At 38.2% G+C, this 27,101-nt stretch overlaps 1 protein-coding gene across 3 annotated transcripts in view; it reads left to right on the forward strand.

Annotated features, from left to right (window-relative positions):
- AMPH (amphiphysin) overlaps positions 1-27,101 on the forward strand; it is a 240,644-nt gene that overhangs the window by 209,634 nt on the left and 3,909 nt on the right. For 2 of the 3 annotated variants that reach the window (XM_087821084.1, XM_016199144.2), the window contains 5 exons: positions 1,442-1,498; positions 6,072-6,200; positions 20,533-20,745; positions 22,986-23,228; positions 25,246-25,347. In XM_087821084.1, the coding sequence (XP_087677210.1) occupies positions 1,442-1,498; positions 6,072-6,200; positions 20,533-20,745; positions 22,986-23,228; positions 25,246-25,347 (744 nt within the window). The remainder of the gene's footprint in view (positions 1-1,441; positions 1,499-6,071; positions 6,201-20,532; positions 20,746-22,985; positions 23,229-25,245; positions 25,348-27,101) is intronic. The other variant, XM_016199145.2, reaches the window with a different exon arrangement.

The following is a 27,101-nucleotide window of genomic DNA, read 5'->3' on the forward strand; positions in this document are numbered from 1 at the left end:
TCCACTCATATTTATAAGAGTGGGACCTAAAAACTGACAGGAAGCTTGTACAGGGAGTTGATAAAGCTCATCAACTATGGCATTGTTCTATGGTTTTCTGGCTCATCTTTTCTGTTGAGGAACCCCTTATATCAGATTCTTTATTTTTTTGGAGCTAGTCAAATTTCTCTGGGAAGACTCTTCTGGTCTCCTATATGAGGTGTGCAAGCCTGGTTGCCAATGTAATGGGAGGCAAATGGGGAAAAAGTTGGGGGGATAGGACCCATATTCTCAATATGTATTATGTAAACTCTCACTTAATCCTGCTACTTTCTTAATATGCCTGTGTGTCCCCCAGTCCAGAGACCCTCTGTTTCAGCCTCTGTGGAAACAATCTTAAGACCTGTGCTGGAGTGGGAGGGAATATTGCTTGGTTTTCACATACATCAGACTATCTTGCATTCTAATTATTTTTTAATAGACTTTCAACTATTTCCCCTGTCTTTAGTACCACCCTAACTTCCATTTCCTGTGGTTCCCATGTTTCTAATTCTTGATCCATTGAAAATTCTGAGTAATAAATTGGGTTGCTTTTTGGCATTTCTCACATCACCTTAGGATACCAGTCTTTTGGGATCCAGCAAGTTGCTTATTGCTCATTTTCCTGATTTTCAATTTCAAAATTTTGTTGCTCTTACCTCTTTTTCCCATTCTTTTTACACTTATGAGTTTATGCCTTTAAATTTTTTGCTTTATGAAATTCCCTTATTGTTTGAATTCTGGAGGTAACAAGTAATTGCCTGTGTTCAATCCACCACCTTTAACCAAATGTCACTGCCTCATCTTTCCTGTTAGAGAACCTTTGGTGTCATTTTTTTTGTTTTCCTTGATCAGATTTCCCAGGAAAGACTTTGCTGGTCTCCTGTCTGGAGGTCATAACTCTAGCGATGAATATAATGAGAGATTACCATTGCCTTAGAGATCACTGCTCTCTTAGATTTCAACATCTTGATTGTTTAAGTCTATGAATATATTGTATGAAATGTTTAAGTTATGGCTCATAATTAACCTGTAGAAATCACACTTAGGTAAGGTAATAAGATTGAGTTTCCAACATTTAAAAAGATTAAATTTGTAGGTCAGAGCCACTAAATACTAATTCAGTATAGATGTCCAGAAGACAAACTGCAGACCAAAGATACCCCTGCAGACAATGCCCTTTATTTAATGTCTCTCCTTGTGTCCTCGTATTCTGCTAGCTCAGATTTATATTTAGAATAACTAGTTAAAAATTACTCTTTTCAAGTTTTGCTTTTCTGATTATAATACAAATAGACTTTTAAAAACTTTGTAGTGTGTTTATTGACACAATTGATGAGAGCTAATTTAAATGATATATTTGTAGTTTTTTAGCAAATTAGCTGGAACCTTAATACTCTCCTTTTTTCTCCCTGATTTTCAGCCCCAGGACACTTCATTATTCACGATGCAGGCAGACCAGAATATGATCTGTAACATGGTAAGCTGATTTTGGTTTGTGTTTTGGGGAAGTTGATAGTTACTGCCAAATGTTCTACAGTTGATGATTCTAGATTATCTAGAGCTGGAATATCCAGAATGTGGTTTCTGCAGCCCCTCTTTTATAGAAAATAAGAAGGAAAACTTCTGAAAAAATCTCAGTGTGACTTTGAACATGGTTGCTTTTATTTATAAAGGCACAGTGATCTCAGCAAAAATGAAGTCTCCTAGTTACGGGCTTCAGCTGGACACCACAAAACCATCAAGGTTGAGCTGCAGGATTGAAAATGAAATTACCTCAAGAATTTGTGTTTCAAAATAGATCACTGCTTTTCCTTGAACCTGAAGCTACCTCATTTCTTATCTCTTTTTTTTTTTTTTTTGTGAGTTGTAGAAGTAATGTATAGTAGAGATGCAATTCCTACTTTGATGAGAGATGAGATGACAGAAAAGATTAGCTTGAGAGTGAGTAGGAAGCAAAGTTACTTGTGGTCTCAGAGGAAATCCTACAAAGTGGATGTTGTAGTCATACATGGGAAGCGTTTCTAGCAGCAGCTTAGTAATAAAGTTGAATGAAGACATTTGAGTGATGTCACTTGTGAGCTTGTCATTTATACACTACAGAAGATGTTGGATCTTTGAGGATTAGTGCATAAGGACTATTTGTAGCTCACTAATTTTCCATGGAAATGGTATATAATTATCCCAGCTCCTAGTTTTTACATTGGGAGCTTGGAATTGGATTTAAGTAGAATGAATTTTTGTTTTTAGATGATCATACTTCTAAGTAAGGTTCTGTTCTGAGAAGTTTGTCTTAATGGTTAATATGATATTTTTTCAAAGGCAAGTGTGTCTCTAATACCTTGTCATGGATTTCCATACTTCTGCTTTTTGGATAACCGAGTGAAAGATGGAATCTGTGTAGCTTTCAAATAAAGGTTGAAGTGTTTAAAATACAAATTACATTGGTGTTAATAATGTAGCCAGAAGGACTCATGTTTTAGGTTCCTTGGTGAGTCTCATCCTGGGTGATGATACTGATACTAGAAGACAAGATTTTTCACTGTCAATTGTGAATGAGTTAAGAAAAATGGAGAAATACTGATATAAAGGAAAGACAATGGGTCATAATTAAACTCACACCTATTACTTTGATGCAATAGTCCAGTCAGTCATAGAACCCAGTGGTTTGTAAGTTTCTCTGAGCATCTTCCTACTGCTATTCTAGGGGCTTCTTGTCTGCCCTTCCCTTCTCGTGATATGTAGTCTTTGAAGCAGATATCTTGCACCTTCTTCCCATTGGGGAACCCAGCTTTGTCATGCCCAGCGTTGCATGTGCTGTTGACGTTGCCTCTCCCAGTGGGGAACTAGGAAATCACAATGAACCTACTGCTCCTGGTGAGTTGTGATTATACAGGATCTTCTCAGGAGCAGGACAGCTTGCCAACATTTGGTCATTGACTGTTCCAAGCAAGGTGGAGGTTGAAGTTGGTAGTTAGCTGCACACCTTCCCAGACTGCATCGCACAGCCCCACAGCACATTCTTCGAGTGCTGGTTTAAACCCTTGGAATTTGCCAACCTTACTTGGGGCTCAGAATTACCTCCTTGGCCCTTTGCAGTTCTCACCAAATTTGCTCTCCCAAGATTGGAGAAGTAAGACTATAAGGCAAATGCCATATTGGAATGTGACTAGACTTTTAGCCCCACTCTTTGATCAATCCCCTCTTCCTCTGCATTGATCTACTTTCCATCTTATCTCAGAGGATGTCAGAAAGTGTGGGCTAAGTTTGCACTACTAGTTATAAAGGAAGAATTCCATTTCTGAGTCTCTGAATTAAACCGCTGTGACATTCTCCTGCCACAATAAATAGAAAGAGTATCCCTCTTCCCTAATGTGTGATGATGGCTAATCGAGCAAACAATAGGAAATCATTACCAGTGCTCCTGAACAGAGATGGCAAGGAGTCAACCTATTTGCAATGTCTGTCAAGGGATGCAGCCTGGCCAGCTGGGCGTGGCTCAGCGGTTGAGTGTCGACCTGGGATCCAGGCGATCGGGGTTCGATTCCCAGTCAGGGCACATGCCCGGTTGTGACTTGATCAATGACTCTCTCCTCATTGATGTTTCTATCTCTCTCTCCCTCTCCTTTCCTCTCTTTGAAATCAATAAAGATATATTTAAAAAAAAAAAAAAAAGAAAGGAGAAAAAAAGGATGCAGCCTATAGGAAAAAGGGGTTGAAGCAGGGCACAATTCTGACAGGTCTGTCCTAAGTCTTTTTGTGAGATACTGTTCACAATTTACCTGTGTTTTCCTTCTATCTTAACAAAATATTTACAGTGTTGCATTATCTTAGAAGGAATAGAAGGGCAACTTGTGTTTCAAAATTTGAGTAGCTGATTTTATGTACAGTCATGCTATAATGTTTCATCCTTACTCATCAGTCAGTGAGGTATATTTATTTACCCCCCTGAAATTTAGGTGTTAAGTTGTAATGCTATGTTGTAATATTTACTGTGATATTATAATATAGGAGGAAATGTTGTAACTTGTGGGGACATATTTGGTCCTACATCCTCATTATACTATGCTCCTGTTTTCAGCAAGCAACTGTAATTTTACTTATTTATAAAATCACCCTACTTATCTTGCCTCATATAAAACATCAAAATTACTTCAGATTTCCAAGAAACCGAAGGTCTGATGCAAACAGTTTTTTCATTTTATGCTATTTTTACTTTTATTTTTAAGCTACAGTGGTATGTATTTAACTCATCCTTTGAAACTTCTCTTTGCTCCGCATATGGCTTTAGATGTCCTACATCTCATAGACTCAGCTCCCAGAGGGACAGCTCATCTGCCTATGGATCTCTCTCTCTTTTTTTTTTTTATTATATCTTTATTGATTTCAGAGAGAGGAAAGGAAAGGGAGAGAGAGATAGAAACATCAATGATGAGAGAGTCATTGATCGGCTGCAGCCCGCAACCAGGGCATGTGCCCTGGCTGGGAATCGAACCCCGATCGCCTGGATCCTAGGTCAACGCTCAACCGCTGAGCCACGCCCGGCTGGGCTGCCTATGGATCTCTTGATGCCAGTCATTTTTCCTGTCCTTCTTGTGTAGGTCATTTGATAACATGCTCTCAAAGAAAATCACCTTGACTTACAGTATCTGCTGCTATGAAAACTTGTTCCATTACAAAGATAATTCTTGTGAACAATAAAAGTGAAATCTCTTCCCATAAAAAACTTCTGAGAATTATTAGTTGAGTTTTATTTTATTCTTTCTTAAAAATTATATCAGAATACCTCTTAAAGGTTATAAAAGCCCATAAAATATCAAACTTCTGTACACTTGTCTACCAATGTGTCCTTCCATTTTATTCTGCTCTTTAAAGCTGTGTGATCATGGTATGCATCGCAGTGGAGGATTTGGTGGGAACCACAAGACAAATACTTTGTTTATCTAACACTAAGCTATTCATTATTCATTTTCTGTAATCTCAGCATAACTTCTTTACCACTTCCCTATGGAACTTGTCATGTACATCAGCTTAGGTGGGTGCATAGAACTAAAGGTGGCTTTTGACTGTTTACGGTGAGTGTCTGACAGAAGTTACTGATTTCTCCATTCAGAGTATTTACTGGTGACTTCTTGCTCCTCTAAAAAACACCATTAAACTTTTACAGTTTAAGTGTTCTGATGGAAAAAAATCTTAACGTGCCCTCAAATGGCCATCCATTTAGTGAAAAAAAAAGTCCTGCTAGATAAATATGCTTATTTATATTAATCAGAATTAAGAAAGAGAGAACATTTTTAGTAGCCATAGTGACATGTATTGACTGTGGTGTTTTTAATGGCCTATTGTTATTTAATATTGCTAATTTTAAAACCAAAAAAATCTAGAGCTAAGAGAATCTAGGAGCTGGAATCAGGATGGTGTGTATGCATAGAGGTCACAGTGGAATGAAGAGACCTCGCTGTTGTCCACGCAATTAGAAAAGTCTCATTGGTACTACTAAGATTACTGTCCTGTGCAGATTAATGCATTTTGATCTGAATGTTGGAATGACCCCTCAATTTTTTTGTGTAATGCATATCAGAAGAGCTGGGAGTTCCCAGAACTGTGCCTTGTGAGCTCTTCCTCACTTCTTTGAGCTGGCAGTGGTGGGGCTCCTAGGATCTTCTCTCTCTTGTTCTCTCTCTCCTCTCTCTACCAAATAACAGAAAGTGCCATTTTAGCATCTCTTATAGATGTCATAAGAAGTAAGTAGCCAAAATGTTGTAAGTAAATAAGATGAATAACCAAAATGGTAAGTCTTGGCCTGACTTCAAGGGAAATGACAGTTCTTGAGGATGGTAAAAGAGAAGCTTAGAGTCTATATAAGCTTGGAACTAGATTTTCCAGTTCTGTAAAGGCTCATGATGCCAAATATAGGGCTTTTTCCCAGCTCAGATTTGATGAAGCTAGTTGCCCTTTAGGATGATGAAAGTTTTAATTGTCTAATATTCTGTAATGCTCTCTATTCATATATTACATCTTTTTCCTCTAACCCTCAAAACAAACAATCAAAGGCTGAGTCTGAGCAGGCTCCACCAACAGAGCCTAAAGCAGAGGAGCCACTTGCTGCTGCAACACCTACTGTTGGGCTGGATGATCCTGGACTGGACACCCGGGCTGAGGAGCCGGTGGAGGGGGCAGTGGTGAGCACTACCTCCCTCCCACCCACCACCTGCCACCCTTCCACAGTTATGCTCATCTCATCCCATTTATCTCTTCTCATCCATGCTTCACTTCACCAAGTCACCTCCATACCTTTCATGACTCCACAGGTTCAAATAACCTTTGTTCCTTTGACAGTGAAACTCCATTCTCTTTTAATTTAATTTAATTTAATTTCTTTTAATTTTTAAATTTTATTTTTGTTTAAAATATTACAGATGTCCCTTTTTCTCCCCAATGACCCATTCCACCCCATCCCTTCCCCCTCCCCAGTCCCTCTCCCCACCATTGTCCGTGTCCTTGGGTTGTGCATATATGCATATCAATTCTTTGGTTACTCTCTCCCCCTCCACCCACCCGCCCTCCTCCGTCCCTCTGACATTCGTCAGTCTCATCTATGCTTCCATGTCATTGAATCTATTCTGTTCATGAGTTTATTAAGTTCTTTAGATTCCACGTATAAGCGAGATCATGTGATGTCTGTCTTTCTCTGCCTGGCTTATTTCATTCTCTTTTATTTTTGAAAAGGAAAGATATCCAGAGAGCTGATCTTATCTACCTTCTTTATAAAGGGTGCCATGATTCTTTCTGATTCTCTCCCATTCATGGTAGGTAGGTTGTAGAACTTGCAAATAATCAAAACTGTTAATGTGGTGCTCTACCTGCAACTGCTAAAGATGTGCCTTCAAGTAGAGACCAACCTGCAGGTGATAAACAGAATGATCATAATTTTGTTGGTTGTGTCCACATATTGATTTCTTTCAATATTAGTTTTGTAGGTTGGTTAAGGCCAATGAAAGATTGAAATCCATGAATCTATAAGGATTCTTATGCATGCAAATTTGCTCACAATCAAGTCTGGTGCTGGCACTGCTTCATGCAGCCATATACCACACCACATCACATGAGCTCTATATGCACCATGTTGAATTAGATTATGTAACACCCATGAAAGCATAGACTAATACCAAGGAAAATTTAATTCAAAATACCCATGGAGAGTGAAAAGTTTAATTATGAAATGCAGTTAAAATGTCTCCCAAGAATTTCAATCAGGGTGCCATTTACTACAGCCTTTATAGAATCTATGCAAAGAAGAAAACCAGTCTCCCTGTTTCCCAGCATTACATTGCCTGGATGAAATAACTAGAGAAATGGCAGTTAAGCTTCTTGCTGTTGGTGTCCTACATCATTTTACTGGGAAAAGAGTAGGTCATCTGTCAAATATATAGTTTATTAATATAGTAGAAAAATAAATAATAGTAATGGAAAATAAAAATCAAGAATGACTCAAGAAAAATTATTTTATTTTCCATTTAAATGTATAGACTGGACCAAGTCCTGTAGGAGAAAACAAAAAAATGCATTCTGCTAGATTGAGTTCCCTCTAGAAGTGCTATTTGCCTGGGCTGGGGAGCACTGAGACTCCCTGCTTCAATGTTAGGGTTTTACTTCTGAACTGCCACTCCCAGATTCACCTGTGATCTCAGTAACTCAGTGCAGATGGGGCTTTTCCATCTGGTGTCAGAATATGATCTGTCCACCCAACTTAGCTCTAAATAACGAAGGGAAAGACAAAGTTGAATTTTTGACTGCTGTTTAATTAAGAAGAGAACTGATACTAAAAAGCATGGATGATGCCAGTGGTTAAAGAGATACTGGTTAGGTTCAGATACTGATTTAGAAGTTGCTTCAATTCTGAAAAGCTCTCATCAAATTTCTATTTTTGAATAGCAGCCCAGACTTCATCTTCACCAGTGCTTTTAAACTACATTGACTCCATGCCCCAGACTATTCGATGTAAGGCTTATTGTTCATAATACCCATGATTTTGAGCAAAGGTATTTGATGTTGTACAAGAGATGGGAGATGTGAAGTAGACAAGTTAATGTGTTAAAATACAGGCCTGAAAGTTGTTTCTCCATGATCCCCTCTCAGAGGACCATGGCTATATACCTCTCACACCCATCCTTATTTTAAGTTTTTGTTTTTTCACAATCCAAGTTCATTCGTTTTCCAAAATACAGTATTAGTAGCTACCAATTACCAACTACCTACTATATTGTGCCAACTATTATATAAATATTTATAAAATTTTAACCAAAGGTGATATTTAAAATATTTAATAAACAAACTTTATGGTAAGTATCAACCATCACTAAAGCCAGCTTCCCTAATGTTGGGTAAAGAGGTATTTGGAAGAATTCTTCATTCTTAAAAATCTCATCCCCTACAGCTTATAAGTGAACTTTAGAAAGAATAAAAATTTTAGATTTCTTGTGAAGTACAAGCAATTTGGAGAGGTGTATGAAGGATTCAGCACCTGTTGAGACCCAGAGATGATGTAAGAACAGCAGATACAGAGCTCACCATGTGAGCCACATTCTCCAACAAGAAAAAGTTCATTTATCCATCCTCGTATGGACTGAAAAATAATAATAAAAGGGGGGCTTACAGAAGTTCAATTTTCCTAATGCTCATTAAAATTGACTCTTCCCTGTTCTTACAATTGATGCACTTGGATGAAGTCAATTCTTCCTTATGTTCTCTCTTCTACTTAAGAAAATAACATCATATAGAATGTATTTTTGTTCTCTAACATAGACTTATAGCTTCTTCTGGTCACAATAATCTAAGATAAGTTAAAAGCTATTTTTTCTAAGAAAGGTCTCTTCTGTTGCTAGATGTGTGATATTTAGTTTTAAAACCATAAAAATCTCCATTTATGTCGAAGCATTAATTAACAGGCTGGCTGTAGCTGTCATTAGTCAGGACTGGATTGACATGACCTTTTGAGGTCATCCTTTTTGCCATTGAAATGTCACCACACAGTTATTACTGAGTTTTGACAGAATTCATTTTATGTAAGGTGAAGTGTGTCATAGTTTTGTTTTTTTTTAAAAAAGAGGCAAATGTAATTTCAAACATAGGAAATGTTAGCAGTGGTTCACAAAGAAACTGGGGGCTTTCAAGAAAAATTTAAGTATTACATTTTTGTTTGTTGTTTTATTCCTCCCATAGCTGACACTGCCTTTAGCTTTTTCTACAAAAACAAAATTTACCAGTGAATCTGCAGGATGCATTTTAAAAACCAACACTTGCTACCCCTCCAGATGTTTCCACATTATATAAGTAATCACAATTTCCTTTAGAAAAAAAGATCAACATTTGATTTTGATAATATCAGAGAATTCGGTTACAAGACACATAAACACTATTTTTACCCACATTTATTTCATTTTCCTTCTTCTATTTTATCTTAATTACTGTCAGTTCCTATGTTTTGCTCAAATGATGTGAACTAGACCAATGCTTTTTCCCCCTATTATTTTAAAATAAATAATGCACTCAAATTTAAGATTAACATAGTTTCCAAAAAATATAAATGGGGAAAAGACTGAGGTAAAGATGTTTTTAGAATTGTTGAAAAGTCCTGGAAGATGAAAGAAATACTGACCCATTACTTTGGGGACGATTTTTGGTTTTGCTGTGTTTTGTTTTTTAAAAATTTCACCAAATGTAAGTTGACTTATCAAGACCACTTTAAACCAACATATGTGCTAGACTGCAGTATATCGACTTCATCTTGTGAGGAACATTTCTATCTGCTTGAATAGATTGCATGTGTTAGTTCCCTCCTCACTCAGTTGACAAATATATTTGAGGCCTCTCTAGACGTCAGGCTCTGTTCTGGATCTGAGGGATATGGACAGGCACTGAGTAGATATGGCTCCTGCCGCCATAGCTTGCACAGACTGGTGGTGGAGGAGGCTAACATTTCACAATGGTTGGGGCATCCTTCTGTGTCAGTCATGTGTGTGGGGAACAGCATTTGAGTTTTCTTCTTTTGCAGAGTAAACATGAGAGCTCAGGCTTTCGCTGGGCCTCTAGATGTGAGCTCCCAATATGTCAGAGGAAGACTGAAAATCAGAGGGAACCAGAGGAGCTTGATTTCTGGTCTGCCCTTCATTATCATAGAATTATCTTCAAACTCAAAGTACTCACACTAAAGCATGACTAAATTAGGTGTGTGTATTATATATATATATATATATATATATATATATATATATATATATATATATATATATATATATATATAGAGAGAGAGAGAGAGAGAGAGAGAGAGAGAGAGAGAGAGAGAGAGGCGCCATAGAGATGGATGTACATTTTTACCTTCCTCAGGAAAGAAAAAATCACAGAAATGGTTATTTTCTCTGAATTTGACTACATTCCTATTAGCAACAAATCACATTTTCAGTGCCCCTTGGGCCAAGCAAATGGTACTATTTTGTGTGTGTATGTTTTATGGTGCCCAGCACAAAGCAGGGTATATAATACATGTCCAGTAAGTTCTGAGTCTTTGATTTGTTGATTGACTGACACTGTAATCCAAGGCTCCTGAACCGGACTGCAGCCAGGTTTCTTAAAATACAAATATTTATATGGGTCATTTTTTTCCTTTGTTTCCATTCAGATAATTCAGTTTTCCTACTTAGGAAAATCAAGCTGCTTCTTGTGATCAAAAGCAGTGCCAGCTTTCTCACTATGTTGCGCACAGTAGCTCTGTGACATCTGAGCCCCAATTGTCTCAAATGTATAATAGGATTAATAATATTTTCCTTCAAAATTCCCTATGAGGGCTCGGAAATAATACAGGTTACTAATTCAGCACCTGGCACATAGAGGTTCCTCAATCAATGATAGTTTGATGGTATCATTATTGTTATCTTCATCATGAAAGTGGTTTCCCCAAGATAAGCAGAAGTTAGTGAAATCTGTATTCTGAGGAGAAGACAACAGATGTGGAAGATAACCTCATTTTTAAATTTTGCCTCATGTCTAAAGTAGTAAGAAATCTATCTCATTTTCAGTCCCCATCAGCAAAAATTTCCTATTCGTCCCCTAATAGGGGGACGAATGCTAATGCTAATTAGTGGAAGAAACTGTGTCCCTTCCTTTGTCCCTTCTAGGAAGACTTTCTCTCTTCTAGTGACTTTCATACTGGATCCACTGACAGGGAATCTTCCTACCTTTATTTCCCTTTCTCTGCTAGTTTTCTCATCTCTCCTTTAAGAGAGTCATACCTGATAAACTCTAACTTCTCTTCCTGCCCTTAAAAATCTACAATTTATTACAATAAAAAATTAAGGATTTCCAAATATTTTGTGGTAATGAGAGCACCTTTGGTTATGACTTGTTTTCTAACCTCTATTTACTGGGCAGCTTGGGTGATAGATCTTCATGGAATAGGTTTTACTTACCAATGCCATGGACTACGCAAAGCCTATAAAATCGGAGGTCTGGCAATTGGACCTTCGAAGTGCAACTGTCAGCTGCCTAACCTTCCTCAAGATTAGGGACCCATACTGTCATCTGGCTAGATCTCAGGCTACCCAGGGAGGTGTATGTGGTTCTTGGAAGGGTGAGGGTTGGGAATTTTGCCAACAGAACACGATGACATTTAGGTGACTTGCAGATCGCCATTTTTTGGTATAGTCTCTGGTGGTATCTGGCAGCCTGACCCCTGCCTTCTGCCAGCCTGAGCCTGGGTCCATTCACAAGGTAATTTGAGCAGTGACAGCAAGTGGTTTCAATATCATTCAAATCAGAATTTAGCCAGACAAGGTAAATGTTTATTGAGCTGCAAAGGCATTTTCCTTAAACAACCTCTTTAACAAACTATTTGTGACCCCCGTTGAGGCTGTTCTTTATGGTTACTTCAGCAGTGAGTACTTGCTCATGTCCCCATCTCTGAGAGTGTACAATACATAACATTTACCTTTGCTTCAAAAGACAAATCCACTTTTCCTGTCCACTTCTTCCATATGCTTTGCAAATAAATCTCTAATTAAAACTTTAATGTTTTAATATGTATTTTTATTAGATATTATGCTATAAGCTTAAAATAAAAATGAACCAAAAATTCATTAACTGTGGTATTTCTGAAGAAGATCTTAATTTGTAAAGAAGGTCTGGAGCTAATTTTGACAGGTGTTGGTTGCCGTGACAACACTGCTGCCAGCGGCTGAGTTGTGCTGGGACCTGGCTGCTGAGGGTTTATGATGGGACTGCAGGCCATACCAGGAAAGTAGATTGAAAAAGATGAGTGAGATCAAGGTCAGGGGGAAAAAAAATCCACAAATTTTCTTATTAGAAAGGAAGAGCGTGTATGTATCAAATGAAGTTTGTAATACGAACTGCCACCTCTGAAGGGACGCCAGTGGAGGCCCAGTGTTCCATGAGAGAACTCACTCCTACAGTTATGCTGAATGAAAATTATGACCTTCAGTGTTTTAAATATAGTTTGTGCGAAGAGGAGTACTAGCTGCCAGCCTGTTTTTTAATACAGAAATCTTTTCTTGGGGCCATAATGACCCTAGTTGCCTCTTGGGCTTTTCTTTAAAATGAATCTTGAAGAAAATTTTGTAACTTTGTACAAATGCTAGGATCTTCAGACAAGTCAAAAGCTAAAGTTGGATCCAGAATACAAGATGGGCAGGAAAAGGCCAGTGCAGCCTATAGCCAAGATTACCCACTGTGATATGTATCTTTCTTTGTTACATCCTGGTGGGACTCTAGGGGTCACTCTAGCTTCAGTGCTAATTAGTGGAAGAATCAGAACTAAACCTCAAATCTCCATCTCCAGTGCTACTGCCACTCTGTGGTATTTCCCCACTTGTAAAATGCAAGCATTGGGTTTATGATGGGACTGCAGGCCATACCAGGAAAGTAGCTTAAAGTAAAAATGGTTACTTTATTAATCTCTAACTTGCAGACATAGCTGTGTGAGTCCAAGTGCCGGATTTCTAAGTGTTCTTAGTTGTAACACTAGTACAATGGATAAAGCCAGAAGAATGGGTGATCTTTTCCACTTTCCCATTCTATATATATTGTTCTAAACAATTAAATCTATAGGACTAGCAGCAAAAATAATTCAGTGAAATTCTACCCAACCAGTCTCGTCTTGATATCTTTTTATCATATAATTTGCTAATATAATTAAGAGGAATTTTATGACATGTTTGCTTAGATGCCCAGATACTGCATGTATATGAGTAAAGAAATATTTTGTTTATAATCTATGAATCTTACTTTAAGGAGTAGCATTCCAAAAGTGTAAGTGAATGCACTGGCTGTTTATAAGAACACACTCGCGTTCTTCATCCAACTTGCCTGGTTGGGAGTTGTCAGTAGGAAGCAGTGGGTCTGTGGAGGCCCCAGGTCTCAGGATCACTGTGGAACTCTGACTTGAAAGGAAAGGTGTATTTTCTTCTTGGATGTTGGTTGGTGTGAAAAATCACAGAATTTAGAGTTAAACAGTTCCAATTCTGGTTTACTGACTGCACGAGTTACTTCAGCTTTAAGTATTATTTGACTTATCTAGAAAGTGGGACTACTATCTAATAGGATTGTTGGATGAATAATATGCTGTACATGTCGAACACCTGGAATAGTATCTGGAAAACTGTAGATTCACAGTAAATGTCAGTTTTCTTCAAAAGCTACAGAATGCACATATCTTGATACTGTCAAGCAGAAGCCTGTCTGTGGATCAGAATTATTACACTTCATGTTTGGGGTAAATTGGTAAGCCTAGAATTCAGTGATCTTTCAGCCAAGAGCCTGTGCCAAGAGCAAATGTCAGAAGACGATACTCTCTAACTCTATGTCCTTTAGCCATGGAAGAAAAGTGTTTAGCTAAAATTTAAAAATATATCTTTCTTATATTCTCCACTTATCATTTGTGTGATTTACCCCAGGAGAATTTTAATGAAAATGAAATGCATCCCAGAAGCACAAAACTGAAGATTGTATAAGAAAACTGAAAATATTAAAGAATAAATCAGAAAAAAATTGTATCAGATTCACTATTACCAGGTGTTTTGTTTTTTTGTGTTTTCATTTTAATGCTCTTTTATGTTTAAATATACAAATAAAGTCAAAGTTTCAATAGTGCTATATTCTAGAAATATTAGACAAGCCCAGGAGAATTTTCCACAAACCAAGGCATGAAAAGGTTCTTAAAGTATTATAACTACGCCTGATATTGAAAAGTATGTGAGATTTTCACCCATCCTCTCTCTAGATAGAAGACAACTGGCATCTAGTGCCACCCCCATGAGTGTAGAGGCAGCTTTCTGAAGCATCCAGGTCACCTAGAGCCTGCTAATACTCTCACACCAGCACAGCCTGTGACAGATATTTGGGGGAGTTCAAGACAGATGGTTGTGTGTAGATACTTGATGAACCCTCCCCACCTCCTGTGCTGAAAGGGTATCTAAAAGTCCCCAGAAGGAGAGTAAAATGGAACAAAGAATGTTTCCATGTCCACTGTAAACATCAGGCCTAGAGAGATTTTACCTAATTTTAGACAACTAAACAAACACATAAAAAAGCATAGGGCCTATATAGAAAGTAATACAACAAAAGGAAAACACTGCATAATAGATACAGAGTTAAAATTTTCTTTAGAGAACAAAAATATACCAAAAGTATAGCAGAAAATATTGAAAATTGTCTTCCTTTTGTTATCAGCAAAATTCAAGAGGACCTTGATTATTTGAAACAAGAAATGAAAGATGAGATAAGGCAACCACAATGATAAAAAGAGGGCTGTTTATGGGGTAGATGAAAGGGATCTCAGTGATGTTACAAGAGATTTTAAGGGGAAGAAATGTAATATTAAAATTTAAATTTGCCTAAGAGTAATAAAGACCAGAAGCAAACTTGTGGAGAATTGATTTCATGATATGAGGACAAACTGGATGAGCTCACCCAACACAAAGAGGAAAAGCACAAGTGAAGGAGGTAGGTGAGGATGCCAAAGACTGAAGACAACTCCTGGGCAATTCCTGTTCCTAACAGAAAAGCTGTAGGGCAGGGAGTGAAGCATAGTTGCTGGTATGACAAGAAAACGTGCTCCAGCTGGAGCTCCCTAGCTGAAGGCATCCCTGCATGCGGATCCTAGGAAATCACACACACACAGACAGAATGAATGAGAGGCTAACATCTAAATGTATTCTTTAAATTTGAAGCTTGCAAAAAAGTTCTGCAAGCATCCAGATTGCAGAGGAAATGCACTACAAAACAGCAATAACTAGGCAGGCCTCAGGCTTGTCCTTCCCACTACTAAAGGTCAGAAGCTGTCAGAAGGACATACAGATTTTGAGTGCAAAGAAAAACACATTTTAGCAGTAGTCATGTCTGAAAGCAGAAGAAAGACATTACCAAATATATAAGGTATATAGCATCCCATAGAATTCCTGTTGAACATTTTTGAAGACTTATTGTGATTGACTGAAGAGTTAATCCAAATCATTGTGAACAGATGGGAAGATGTGATAAAGCAAATGCAGCACCATGTCAGTTGGAGGTCCAAGGTGCTGAGTTTTGGATGTGCGCTGTATGATCCTTTTAATTTTTCTCTCTGTTGACTTTTTTTCATAATAAAATTTTGAGCAATCCCCCTCAAAGTCCTTATGTAGTACATAATAAATAAATAAAGGGAGCATAGTTTGGCATTTAAATTATTTATTGTTTTTTTTTTTAAGAGAGGAAGGAAGAGGGAGGGGGAGAGAGAGAAGGAGAAAGGGAAACATTGATGTGTGAGCAAAACATAGATCAGCTGGGATTGAGCTGCCCCCCTACTGGGATTGAGCCGGAAACCTGGGCATGTCCCCTGACTGAGAATCGAACAGGTGACCTTTCTGTGCATGGGATAATGCCCAACCAACTGAGCCACACTGGCCAGGGCTATTTAAATTATTTAAGTGTATGGCTTATATAATTGTTGTAAATATGGTTACAAGCCAAGGTTTTTCTCAGTGTTTATAACATTTTTAAGAACTGGAAACCAACTAGTTCAATTATAGGAGAACTGTTAAATAAATTGTTAAATAGAAAAGGAAATAAAATGTTATATAGCCTTTGATAGAATTTTTCTAAGAAACATCATCTATGTGTTGTAAAATAAATAGACAAATAAAGCTCTGAATATATAGAAATGAATAAAAATAAATACCTCAAAATGTTACCATAAATTATTTCTTTTATTTTTAAACCAGTGGTATCCATTATTTTTTAATCAGAAAAAAGAGACCTATTTTCAGTTAAAATAACCTGTCCTGTAGATAAGTATGGAATTTCATACTAGGGGCTCTTTGCAGTTATCATCTAGGCCAGTTATACAAGTGTCAAGTTGCTTTTCAGGCATTGTTCAGAGAAAATATTGCTAAGAAAGCAAAACAGTGAATAAGTAAAATAAATCAATAAATTAAACAAAACCCAGAGTTTACAGATTCTCCTGCAGCCAAGTCATGACTCTTACTTGTCTGCGGTCTCAGTCCTTGTTAACTTCCTTTCATGGCACCATCTCCTGGAGGGACTGACTATTTTCTGTCACCCAAATGTGTTTCCCTGCTTTGCAGGATACTGAGGGCATTGTTGCATTGCATTTGTTTCATTCCACTTCCAGAAAATTTTCTAATGTGGCTAAGTGTTTGAAAGGACTCTGACGTGAATGCCATAACCATATTGCTTTCCACCAAGGAGATTGTTGTAGCAGAAGATATAAAAGCAGTAAGATCTGTATGATAGAATGAGAACCACTCACCATTTCAAAGATAGGCCCCTGCCAATCCTTGTGATTTCTGTGTGATTAATGTGCACATTGGCAATAGTCAGGGACTTGTGCACACAAGTAAACAACATGTGCCTGAGAGTAGGGAGAAATTATTTTAGTTTCTCTTTGCATTAGATCTTTTTCACCATAAATATATTTGGCCAACAGATAGTATGGTTTTGGCAGAAGATAAGATAATGGTGTATCTCTTAACATTTGGAGTGAAGAGAAAAATTTAATAACATTGAATATCAAAGGCTTGAAATACTTTGAGTAGTTTCAGTCCTCTGGTCTCCCTGGATAATACATAAAAGAAAAAAATAGTCATTAATCATTGTTTTTTTTCCTAGCAGGTATAACATCTATGGTAGTAAGCAAAGTCTAGAAAATGTTTCCTTTTCTAAATCTACAAATAGCTAACAAATTGAATGCATAAAAATAGTAAAAGAGGAATAACCCTATCACTGAAAACCTTTTCAGCCTTTCCTTAATTTTATCTAGAGTTAACACCTAACCTGAGCAAATGGATTCTTGTCAACTGTTGTATTTTAATGTTGTTTTATTATTGCAGTCAGTAAATATGCAGTGGAAATACTTTAGTAAAGAAAAAATTGTGGAACAGATTCCAGAGGTAAAGGGGGAATTGGGGCACCACTAGTTATCAGAGCAATACCAGAGTCAGAAAAACGTGAGGCAGCCTAGACAGTGGACAGTCCTTTCTGCAATGGTCTTTAGGCTCTGTAAAATCAAAGTGTTGATTTTGGCTAAAGAAATCAGAATTTATTACTGATGGACTCAGAGAAAGATAGAGGACTGTTAATTTCTTCCCTTCACTAAGGTAAGTCATTCATTTTTGCCTTTTCCCCTCTGTAGTCAAAGTGGTAGTTTCCTTGGCACCCTGACTCTACCAGCATTGTTAATGTCAATATTTTGGTGATTTTTATTTACCACCATTCTTACCAACCCTTTTCTACATGCTCTATGCCTCTGTCTGTGTGTGTGTGTGGGGGGGGGGGGGTGAGAGAGAGAGAGAGAGAGCGCAAAAGGAAAGAAAGAAGAAAGAGAAGAAGGGAGGGAGGGAGGGAGGGAGGGAGGGAGGGAGGGAGGGAGGGAGGGAGGGAGGGAGGGAGAGAAAAAGAGATAGAGAAAGAGAGAAAGAGAAAGAGAAAGAGAAAGAGGGATGGAGGGATGGAGGAACGGAGGGATCGGGTAAATTGGTGACCCGCAGTTTGCTCCTGTGAAGTCAAGGAAAGTCAGAGCACAGGCACTTGGCCTCCACCTGCTGGTGGCCAACATCACAGCTGCCACACTGTTATGTCTAAATCAGATCCAGCCACTCTTGCCTGTTTAAGCCATTTAGCAAAGGAAAGATGATAACACGTATATCTTGCGATAGTAAAATTTGATATGATCAAGTTGATAGGTATACAGAGGCTAGGGATAAGTAGGATTTCATTATTAGCATTCTGTTTGTATGGAGAGAGTTAAAAAATTATCTTTGAGAACACCGTCAATGCTTCACAGAAATACATTCTATCTGAAGTTATATCAATTCAGTTATGAATAAATTCCAATTACTAATGGTATGTTTTGGGATGTATATGTATGGAAGGATTTATATATAGTCACTTGGAAGAATAGTCTATTAAATAACATGGTGACTGCTTTCTGACCTGTAACAACATGTATGTGTGTGTGTGCACCTGGTGGTATTCACTGCCTGTCTGTTCATACCGGCTGCATGTACATGGAATCCATCTGGTGTGGAGCTTTGGAAACCAGTGGGATGGTCACTCCATAATGTGATTTTCCAGACAGATAGAAATCATAAATAACTTAGAATTATGGCAACACAACTTGCTTTTTGCATTTATGCCCATAAGCCCATTGTATGTGCACTGTCTTTAGGTATAAATTCCGACAAGAAGAAACTTTGCTAGGTCCTTAGGATCCTGAAGACAGCTTATTGATTTCTCTAACAAAACTACAAGGCATTGTTCAGTCAGTGCTCTTCTTGGAATTAAGATACCCTCCTAATTTATGTTCAGCAGCAACAATAACATCCATAAAAAAGTCAATGTTTATTTAAAACAAGAGGGGCAGTTCTCTTAAATTTTAAATAAACATTTATTATGGAAATTTTCAGTCATTCATCAAATAGAAATCCCCATGTACCTGTTACCCTACTTCAATAATTATCAACATTTATACTTCACTTTAAATAAGTACATTACAATTCAGGTGAAAGGATTACTTTCTGAACCTATGTACTTTAATGACAGGGTAGAAAAAGAAATAAGTGCTACATCATGGCTAGTGACTACACGTAAGATCATAGGATCATTGCGCACTTTGGAAAGCCAAATTCTCATAAGAGAGTCTCATAAAACAAGGAAGTAAATTTCTAAGAACGTGAGTAGTTCTTGGCCATATAACAAATAGTATAGCTGTCAACATAATTTTTTATCCCCAAAGTAAAATATTGTATTATAGTAATGTATTCTGTATCAGGTTATTTTTACTTAATCTATTACCTATAAATTTAAGTCAGAAGAAAGGTTTTTTTTTAATGCTTTGCGGTGAGCTGTAGGTATGGTTTGCATTTTTCATCTCCCATTTCTGATGCCCATCCTGCAGGCACTCTCCATCTCCCCTTTCATATTCCGGGTTTGACAGTTAATATCTGCAACATTCAGACTTTCCTAACTTAATAGGACAAACTGGGTAGCACTTATTTGATAACTGAAAGGAATGTCTAATGCTAATCATATCAGACAGCAAGATCAATTTTTCAAATATGTGTCCTGGGTATATTATATAAGATCAATCTAATACTCTCCTTCTTTCTCAGTCTTTCTGATTTGAACCTCTCAAATCAAATCAGCCAAGCTGATGTTATAGTCTTGCTAAAGACTTGGACTCCACAACCAATTTGTTCAAAATCAAATTTCTGATTTTACTTTTTTTATTTCATTATTGCAAGTTTTAAACACTAAAAGTTCTTCTTTTGACTGGTCCAATCTTAGAAACAAAATTTTCCCTTTCTCTATTATACTACTCCCAAGTTGGATTTTACTTTTGATTGTAATGAATATTTGATAATAAAAATATATTTTTTTTCATTCTCAAGAAATCTCATGAGAAAACACCTATTTTTTTTCTTTTTTTCATAAATGTGATTTAGCTTCTGTGACCTTCTCCATGAATATTTTAGAGTTTATGCTGAAATGCAGTTTTTCTAAATTCTGACTTTGCATGGTGAGGAGGCTTTTCTTATGTAGCTTTGTTCCATGACCCAGTTATCGGGGCCAGGCCCCTTCTATTTTGTGACTCAGGTGCCTCTAGGACATTGCTATCTGCTTTCAGGCAACAAAAATTGAAATAGCTTGTGGAGGGGACTCCCCACACCCAGAAAGCCATGTCACAGGATTGGCATTTGTTACTTCCAGTCAAATTCCATTTGCTACACCTAACTGCAAGGAAAGCTGAGTGGGTACCCAAGAAAAAAGGAGTTAGAGTTGTGGTGAGCAGATGGCAGACTGCTGTACCTGAATCTTTGCACATTACAAAGAAAGCTTCGAAATCTGATGAGCCTTAGCAGAGGGGAGGAGAGAAGTGAAAAGGCTGAGTCTGACTCTCACTGAGGCCCTGGAGATACAGACACAGCCTGTTTGGTTCCTGGTTTGCAGATCCTACCTGGAGCTGATGCTGATGTGACTTCTGGAACATTGGTGTCGGCAGCGGAAGGGACCCCAACAGAGGAAGCAGAGACAGAGAAGGAAGCAGCTCTTCCTACTGGGGAAGGAGCAGGTTCAGAGGAGCCCAAGACTGATACTGAAACCACAGAGGTCGCAGACAGTGACAGATCGCAACCAGAAAAAGCAGAAGCGGCAGCACCTCAGGTAAGTGTCCTGGTGAAATGGAAGCTCTCGGGAGAGGCGCCGGTTGGAATGCTCTGCCTGTTTGTTCCTGGTGATAACTCTCGGATGTAGACTAGGTTTGTAGCCATTTTGTGGCATACTGCTCCATGAAAAAAAATTAGATTCTCAGAAACAATGGTCACACCATTTTCTCAGTGTCAGTATTCTGGGGTTCCACACAAGCCCCCAGGCTACGGTGGACTGGGCTTAAATTAAGCACAAGTAGAGGTGAAGGAAACTATGCAGTAAAGTGATGGAGAACAGGAATGTAGCATAGACGACAAAGAGGATGAGAATGGAGGGAAGAGAGTGAATAGAATGGTATAATAGGGTTGTGTGGATTATGTGAGAAAATAGCCATTAAGTGCTTAGCCTGGTCACAGGCACATGCCTAGAACCCAGTATTAGTAGTTAAATCATGTTACTATGATTACTGTTTCGTGGTGGTTATTATTATTAGAGTGCCTCCAAGTTCACCTCAAATTAGGCTCCTTTTACCAAAAGCCCATCCTATGTTGCACTTTCAAAAGGAAAATGGGTCGTTAAACGCATGCGTGGGACTTTGTCCCAGCTCTTGCTTGCTTAGAGAAGTTCAGAGGCAGCACAGCCATCTGTGCCGTGACTGTGGAAGCCTCAAACCTGGTGCAAGTAAGGGTAGCTCTTCCAAACCCCAGATTTGGGTCTTCTACATTCCAGAAGGTAATGGTGAAGAGTGGGCTTGATGTCATGCCTTCCATCTTTCTGATTATTATATTCATAATAAATTTCCAGAAATCCTTCCAAGGCTACTAGAAGTTTGAGACTCAGTTACCCCTTTCATCCCACTTGAAAAACAGCAGGTAGCATTGGTGTTTGGAGAAATAACTCAAGAGTATATTCTATTCATTGTAATATTTTCTTGTCACCATGCCAGGGATATTTTTGTATATATTGTTACATTTGTTGAAAGAGTGTATTACTTTCTCCAAATTGAAGAATGGAAGTACTTATGTTCACCAATATCTGAGGGAATATAGAACTTAATCTGAAAAGCAATAAATATCTCCAGACTTTCATTATGTGAGTTAAATTTCCCTTCTTGCTCATCTTTGTCAAAACATAAGAGGGAAGTCTGGATCCTTTGGTTCTGCTTTCCTAGGCAATAGAGTGTTGGAGTGGTTGGTGGGAGTTGTAATCCCTTGAACTGTGACTGTGGTGTGGCTCTAATGATAATTAACAAGCAAAGGACAGGTAGATTATCTCCAAACATGGGCCACATCATTACCAACTGTGGTTTCAGGCTATGTGGGAGTCCCATGAGACTCTGGGAGACAAGCAGTCACAGGAGATTAAATGTCAGCTTCAGGTGAGTGTTAACATTCAGCGGGACAAGAAGTGACCACTGCAAGAATGGGTCCATCCTTGGAATCCGACTGCATTTCCTTTCAGGACTCTCTCCTCCACCCTGCCATGCCTTCGCTCCCTCCCTGCAGTCTCCTATCCATCCTCCCAGTTTACATAGAAACCTTACTCTTGCCAAACTGGAAGATTGTTCAGGGATCCAGAAATCAACCCCTATAAGGGTATTTCTCTCTGGAGAGATAGAAAGGAGAAAGGTCCTGCGAGGTGGAAGGCCCAAGGGCCAAAAATCCTAAATCGGGTTTGGGGAACCGCAGGCATTTAGTTGAGTGAGGGAGGTGGGGAAACTGGGAGCCAGGGACAGTGTGACAGGGAGGATGCAGATGTCTTGCCTCCAAAGGACCTGTTCTGGGGTGACCCACGACAGACGACCACCAGAGTTTGTGTTTGAATTTTGGAGCCTTTATTAGCTGACCAGCAGCTACAGTTGCGGCGTCTCACCCATGTAAGAGCCGAACTGCAGCCCTGACCCTTAGTTCTTCTCTTACGTTATGCTCAGGAACCACAAAGGCACTGCAGTAAAGGGATTTCCAATAATTTGTCAGGCTGTCAGCTTTTGGTACAGGAAACAAGGGGGGACCTTTAGCAACACAAAAGGAATAATTTAAACACAATGTCTTATAATGAGTAATGGGGTTATGCTTGGCTAGAGTGTGACTGGTTTGTTCTTTCTATGGGAACTCAGGGGGGGCAGTGATTATTGGGCTAGCTTGTCGGGCTTGTCCTGTACAGTAGGGATCTTGTTCTACCTTTACTGTTAGTTCCTTAGGTATATTCTTGTGGCCATGGTGGCCAGAACAGACCGCAACATTTTGTTTCCCCAGGAGAAAGTCATCCCTTCTGTCATCATAGAGCCTGCTTCCAGCAATGAAGAGGAGGGAGAACATGAAATAATTATAGGTGCAGAGTCCAAGGAGGAGACTGAAAACTCAGCTCTTCCAGGCCCCACCAGTGAGATGCCAGAGCTGGCCACTGAGCAGAAGGCCACTGAGGACTCCCAGCCTGCACCCTCCGCTCCGTCTGCAAGCCAGGCTTCTCCGGAAGTGCCTCCTGGCTTTCTCTACAAGGTCTTTCCATTTTTAATTTTTTAAATCTGGTGGTCAATTGTCCTTCCTTTGCTTTGAGGCACTTTGCTTATACCTTTGGTTTTCCAATTTTTGCTTTTACTTTTTGCCTTACATACCCTTTTCTGTACTGCTTTCCTCTCCATCCCAGTGTCACATTGCAACATGGCAGATTTCTGTGCTGCGGAAAGGAGAACTACAGTGATGTTTTTCCATTTTTTGGCAAAGAATAATTAAAGGATATACCCCTTGGTAGTGCATGGGTTAATGCCTTCCACCTGAGTGCTCTCTGTGCTCCTCACAGAGCTTTGTGGGTGCCACCAGCCCTGGGCTCATCTGCTCCCAGCTGGATTATACACCTCCGGAGGGCAGGAAACAGGAAGCGCCCATTCCACTCTGGCACCTGGTTACAGTCCAGAACACAGAGTAGGGGGTCAATAAATATTTTACAAATAAATGAATAAATATGTTAATGACCTTCTGTGAAAAGGAAGAGAGAAAAGAGGCCTAAATTTATGGACAGAAGATTTTGCTCAAAGAAGCCATCAGGTTGCATAGAGCCTTCATACACGGAAAGGTCCTTACAAAAACAAACAGCAAATACCTGAAAACAGGCTTCCACCAAGTGTTAAAGACAGTTAATCCTCCTTAATAGAATATTGTTGGGAATTAAAAGTTCCATAATTTGAGTTTACATTTCAAAATTCAGCTCTTTTTCTTTTAAAAAGTGTTAAATTTTGTTTGTTTGTGGGGCTAGGATTGATTAGTCATGATCTTTTTGTTCCCTCTCTGCTCATTAGAAAGTAACTGCTACCTTGCTAGCTCCAATGGGGATGAGGTGGGTATAATGGATTTATGAATTAATTATGTGAAGAAAAACTAAGCCTGTAGCAGGTGAAGGCATGTGTCCCACTGTGTTTTACGTAGAGTACAAAGAATCAGGGTGCAGGGTGTCACTGAAGGCCAGGACTGTCTGGGTCCTCTGGGCTTCCCTCACTGACCACTACACCCCTCTCTCTGAGCTTCCATTTTCTCATCAGAAGAATGAATTTGGGGATAAGATAGTAATTTCCAGCTTTGACATTTTATGATTCTACATGCAAACAGCAAATTTTAAAAGGTGATTATTTAATCTCATGAGTGGGGTTCAGGGGAGAGACATGGGAGAAATAAACCTGGGTGTGATTATAGATAGTTATTCAAGCTGCTACTTTTTTAAAAAAAAATATGTTTTCATTGATTTCAGAGAGAGGAAGGGAGAGTGAGAAAGAGAAACATCAATGATGAGAGAGAATCATTGATTGGCTGCCTCCTGCACGCCCCCTACTGGGGATTGAGCCCCCAAACCTGGGCATGTGCCCTGACCTCCTGTTTTATGGGTCAACACTCAACTACTGAGCCATGCCAGCTGGGATGTTCTGTCTACTTTTTAAAATTTTCCTATAACCAAATTTTAAAGAAATCTTTCCATAAAAGGGAACTAGAAACAGGTTGTTATGTTTAAAAGGTAGGGCAGGGAAAGAAGGAAATTTAACATAGACATTGAACACAGGGTTTGATTAAATAGTGATTTCATTATAACATGAAAGTGATGGTTTTTCCAATAGGACAGAAGCTATAGTTAGAGGAACGTTCCATTACGCATTTTTAATTCATGTCAAAAAAGTTACAATAATAAAGCATCAGTGATAATTAAATGCAAATCTCCAACAAAAATATGATGAATTAAACTTTAATTAATGCACAACATTTTACCTCTAGCAGAAGGTATTGTGTTACTAAATATGCATCCAAGTGGCCTTGGTATCTGTCTGTAAGAATAGAATGTTTTAAGTAAACAGAATAGGATTTCCATTATGCCTTCGGAGGCCTTCTCCTCCCTTGGGGTGTGATACGGGCCTTCATTTTTATCTAGCTTAAAGATGCTTCCAAGAGTGCCAGCGGATCATCTGACTGGAAGAGTATGACTCGACCTCTATTTTTCTTCCTAACATTAATCAGTTCTTTTACAATCTTGCAGGTGGAAGCATTGCACGATTTCGAGGCAGCAAATTCTGATGAACTTACCTTACAAAGGGGTGACGTGGTGCTGGTGATCCCCTCGGATTCAGAAGCCGACCAGGTAAAGGGTGATATTGGAAAGTACTACAAGCTGTATTTGTTTTTTCTTAAGGGTCAGTTGGGCACAGTGACTTCCTGAAGACTCTTTCATTTTCTGAGATGCTGCAAGGAAGTTCTGAAAAGGATTTAAGGGCTTATGACCACAGTACATCACAAATTTTAGGTTTGGGATGCTATTACATTGTTTATTTTTTGTACAAATAGATAACCATTTCTTATTATGTATCTACTTTCTAGGAATGTTGTCTCTGAAACTCCAGTCTTCAGGAAATGCAGACACTATTCATGTGCACTAAAAGTCTCCCTTCAGAAGTAGTTGCCTCTAGAGGTGTGGAGATTGACAAGGGGAGACAGGAGAGACTGTCTGGGGAATAGAAATGTTTTATATTTTGATAAGGGCATGGGTTACACATGTGTATGCATTTGTCAAAACTTAGCTGAACTGTTCACTTAACAATTTTTGCATCGCATAATGTTTAAATTATGTCTCAATTCTAAAAAGTTCTTTTAAAAAATTCACCCCCAGGGATATAAAAGTCACCTCCAAGCATAGTGGTCTGATGTTAAGGAACTGAGGACTCCACATTGCTCTTCTTCATAAGATTTGTGAATCCCTGAAATGGCATGGAAAATGTGTAAATATGTCTATTAATGTGTTTTTCTGGAGAAAAGCTGTAACTTCCATAATGTCTCAAAGAGACATATGAGCCTTCCCCCATATAATAAAGTCACTATGTTTGAGGTTAAGGCTTACATGCCCCATGTTTTTTTTCTCTTGATAATACTCTTACCAAGAAAGGTAAGGTTCTGGGTCGAACAAACAAGTCTCTACCACAATAAACTTAAATTACAAATTAATAATAATTGAAATAAATCTCTAAGAGCTCCAAATATTTAAAAATAAAAAAAATACATTTCTAAATAATCCATGGATAAAAGAAACCATAATAAGTTGAATAAATATTTCATAGTGATCATTAATTTCTAAGTTTTCAGCCTAAGAAAATAAAAAGAGATCAAATTAAATACAAAATACATAGGTGAAAAGAAATAACAAAAATGAATTCACAAATGGATTCAATAAAAAGACACACTGTAGAAAAAATCAGTAAAGCCAAATGTTCTCTGAAGAAATTAGTGAAACTGTTAAAACCCTCTAAATACTCTTTAAACAAACAAAAATGACAAAGCATAAATTACCAATATCAGATCAGGCAAAAGCGTCTGGTTATCTCAAAAACCCCATTCTAAACTGAAGGTGGCGATCTGCTGTCAATAATTCCTCTCAGCTTTTGTTTATCTGAAAATTTTATTCATCTTCATTTTAAAATGTATTTTCCCTAGAGAAAAAATTCTGAGTTAACTTTCTTTTCTTCAACTCTTTAAAAATATTGTTTCAATTTTTTCCAGTCTCCACTGTTTATATAATAGCTAATACTGTGAGGTTTTTCACTGATTTTAAGAAATTCTCAGTATCATGTTTTAATCATTTCAGCTATAATGTGCTTAGGTCTTGTTTTTTTCATAGTTTTCATGCTTGAGGTTGGTCCACTGAACTCTTTAGTCTTGTACCCAGATTTTTTTCACTACATTTGAAAGACTTTCAGCTGTTTTTTCTTTTTTCATTTTTCTTTCTTCTCATTTTCTCTGTCAACAATTATACATATTTTGGACTTTTTGATGTTTAAGAATGTTCTTTTTTGTTCAATATTTACTACTCTCTGGTACTCTGGTTGGATAGTACAGTGACCTTTT

This window comes from Miniopterus natalensis, chromosome 10 (assembly GCF_054644295.1).
Source record: "Miniopterus natalensis isolate mMinNat1 chromosome 10, mMinNat1.hap1, whole genome shotgun sequence".
Classification (NCBI taxonomy): Eukaryota; Metazoa; Chordata; class Mammalia; order Chiroptera; family Miniopteridae; genus Miniopterus; species Miniopterus natalensis.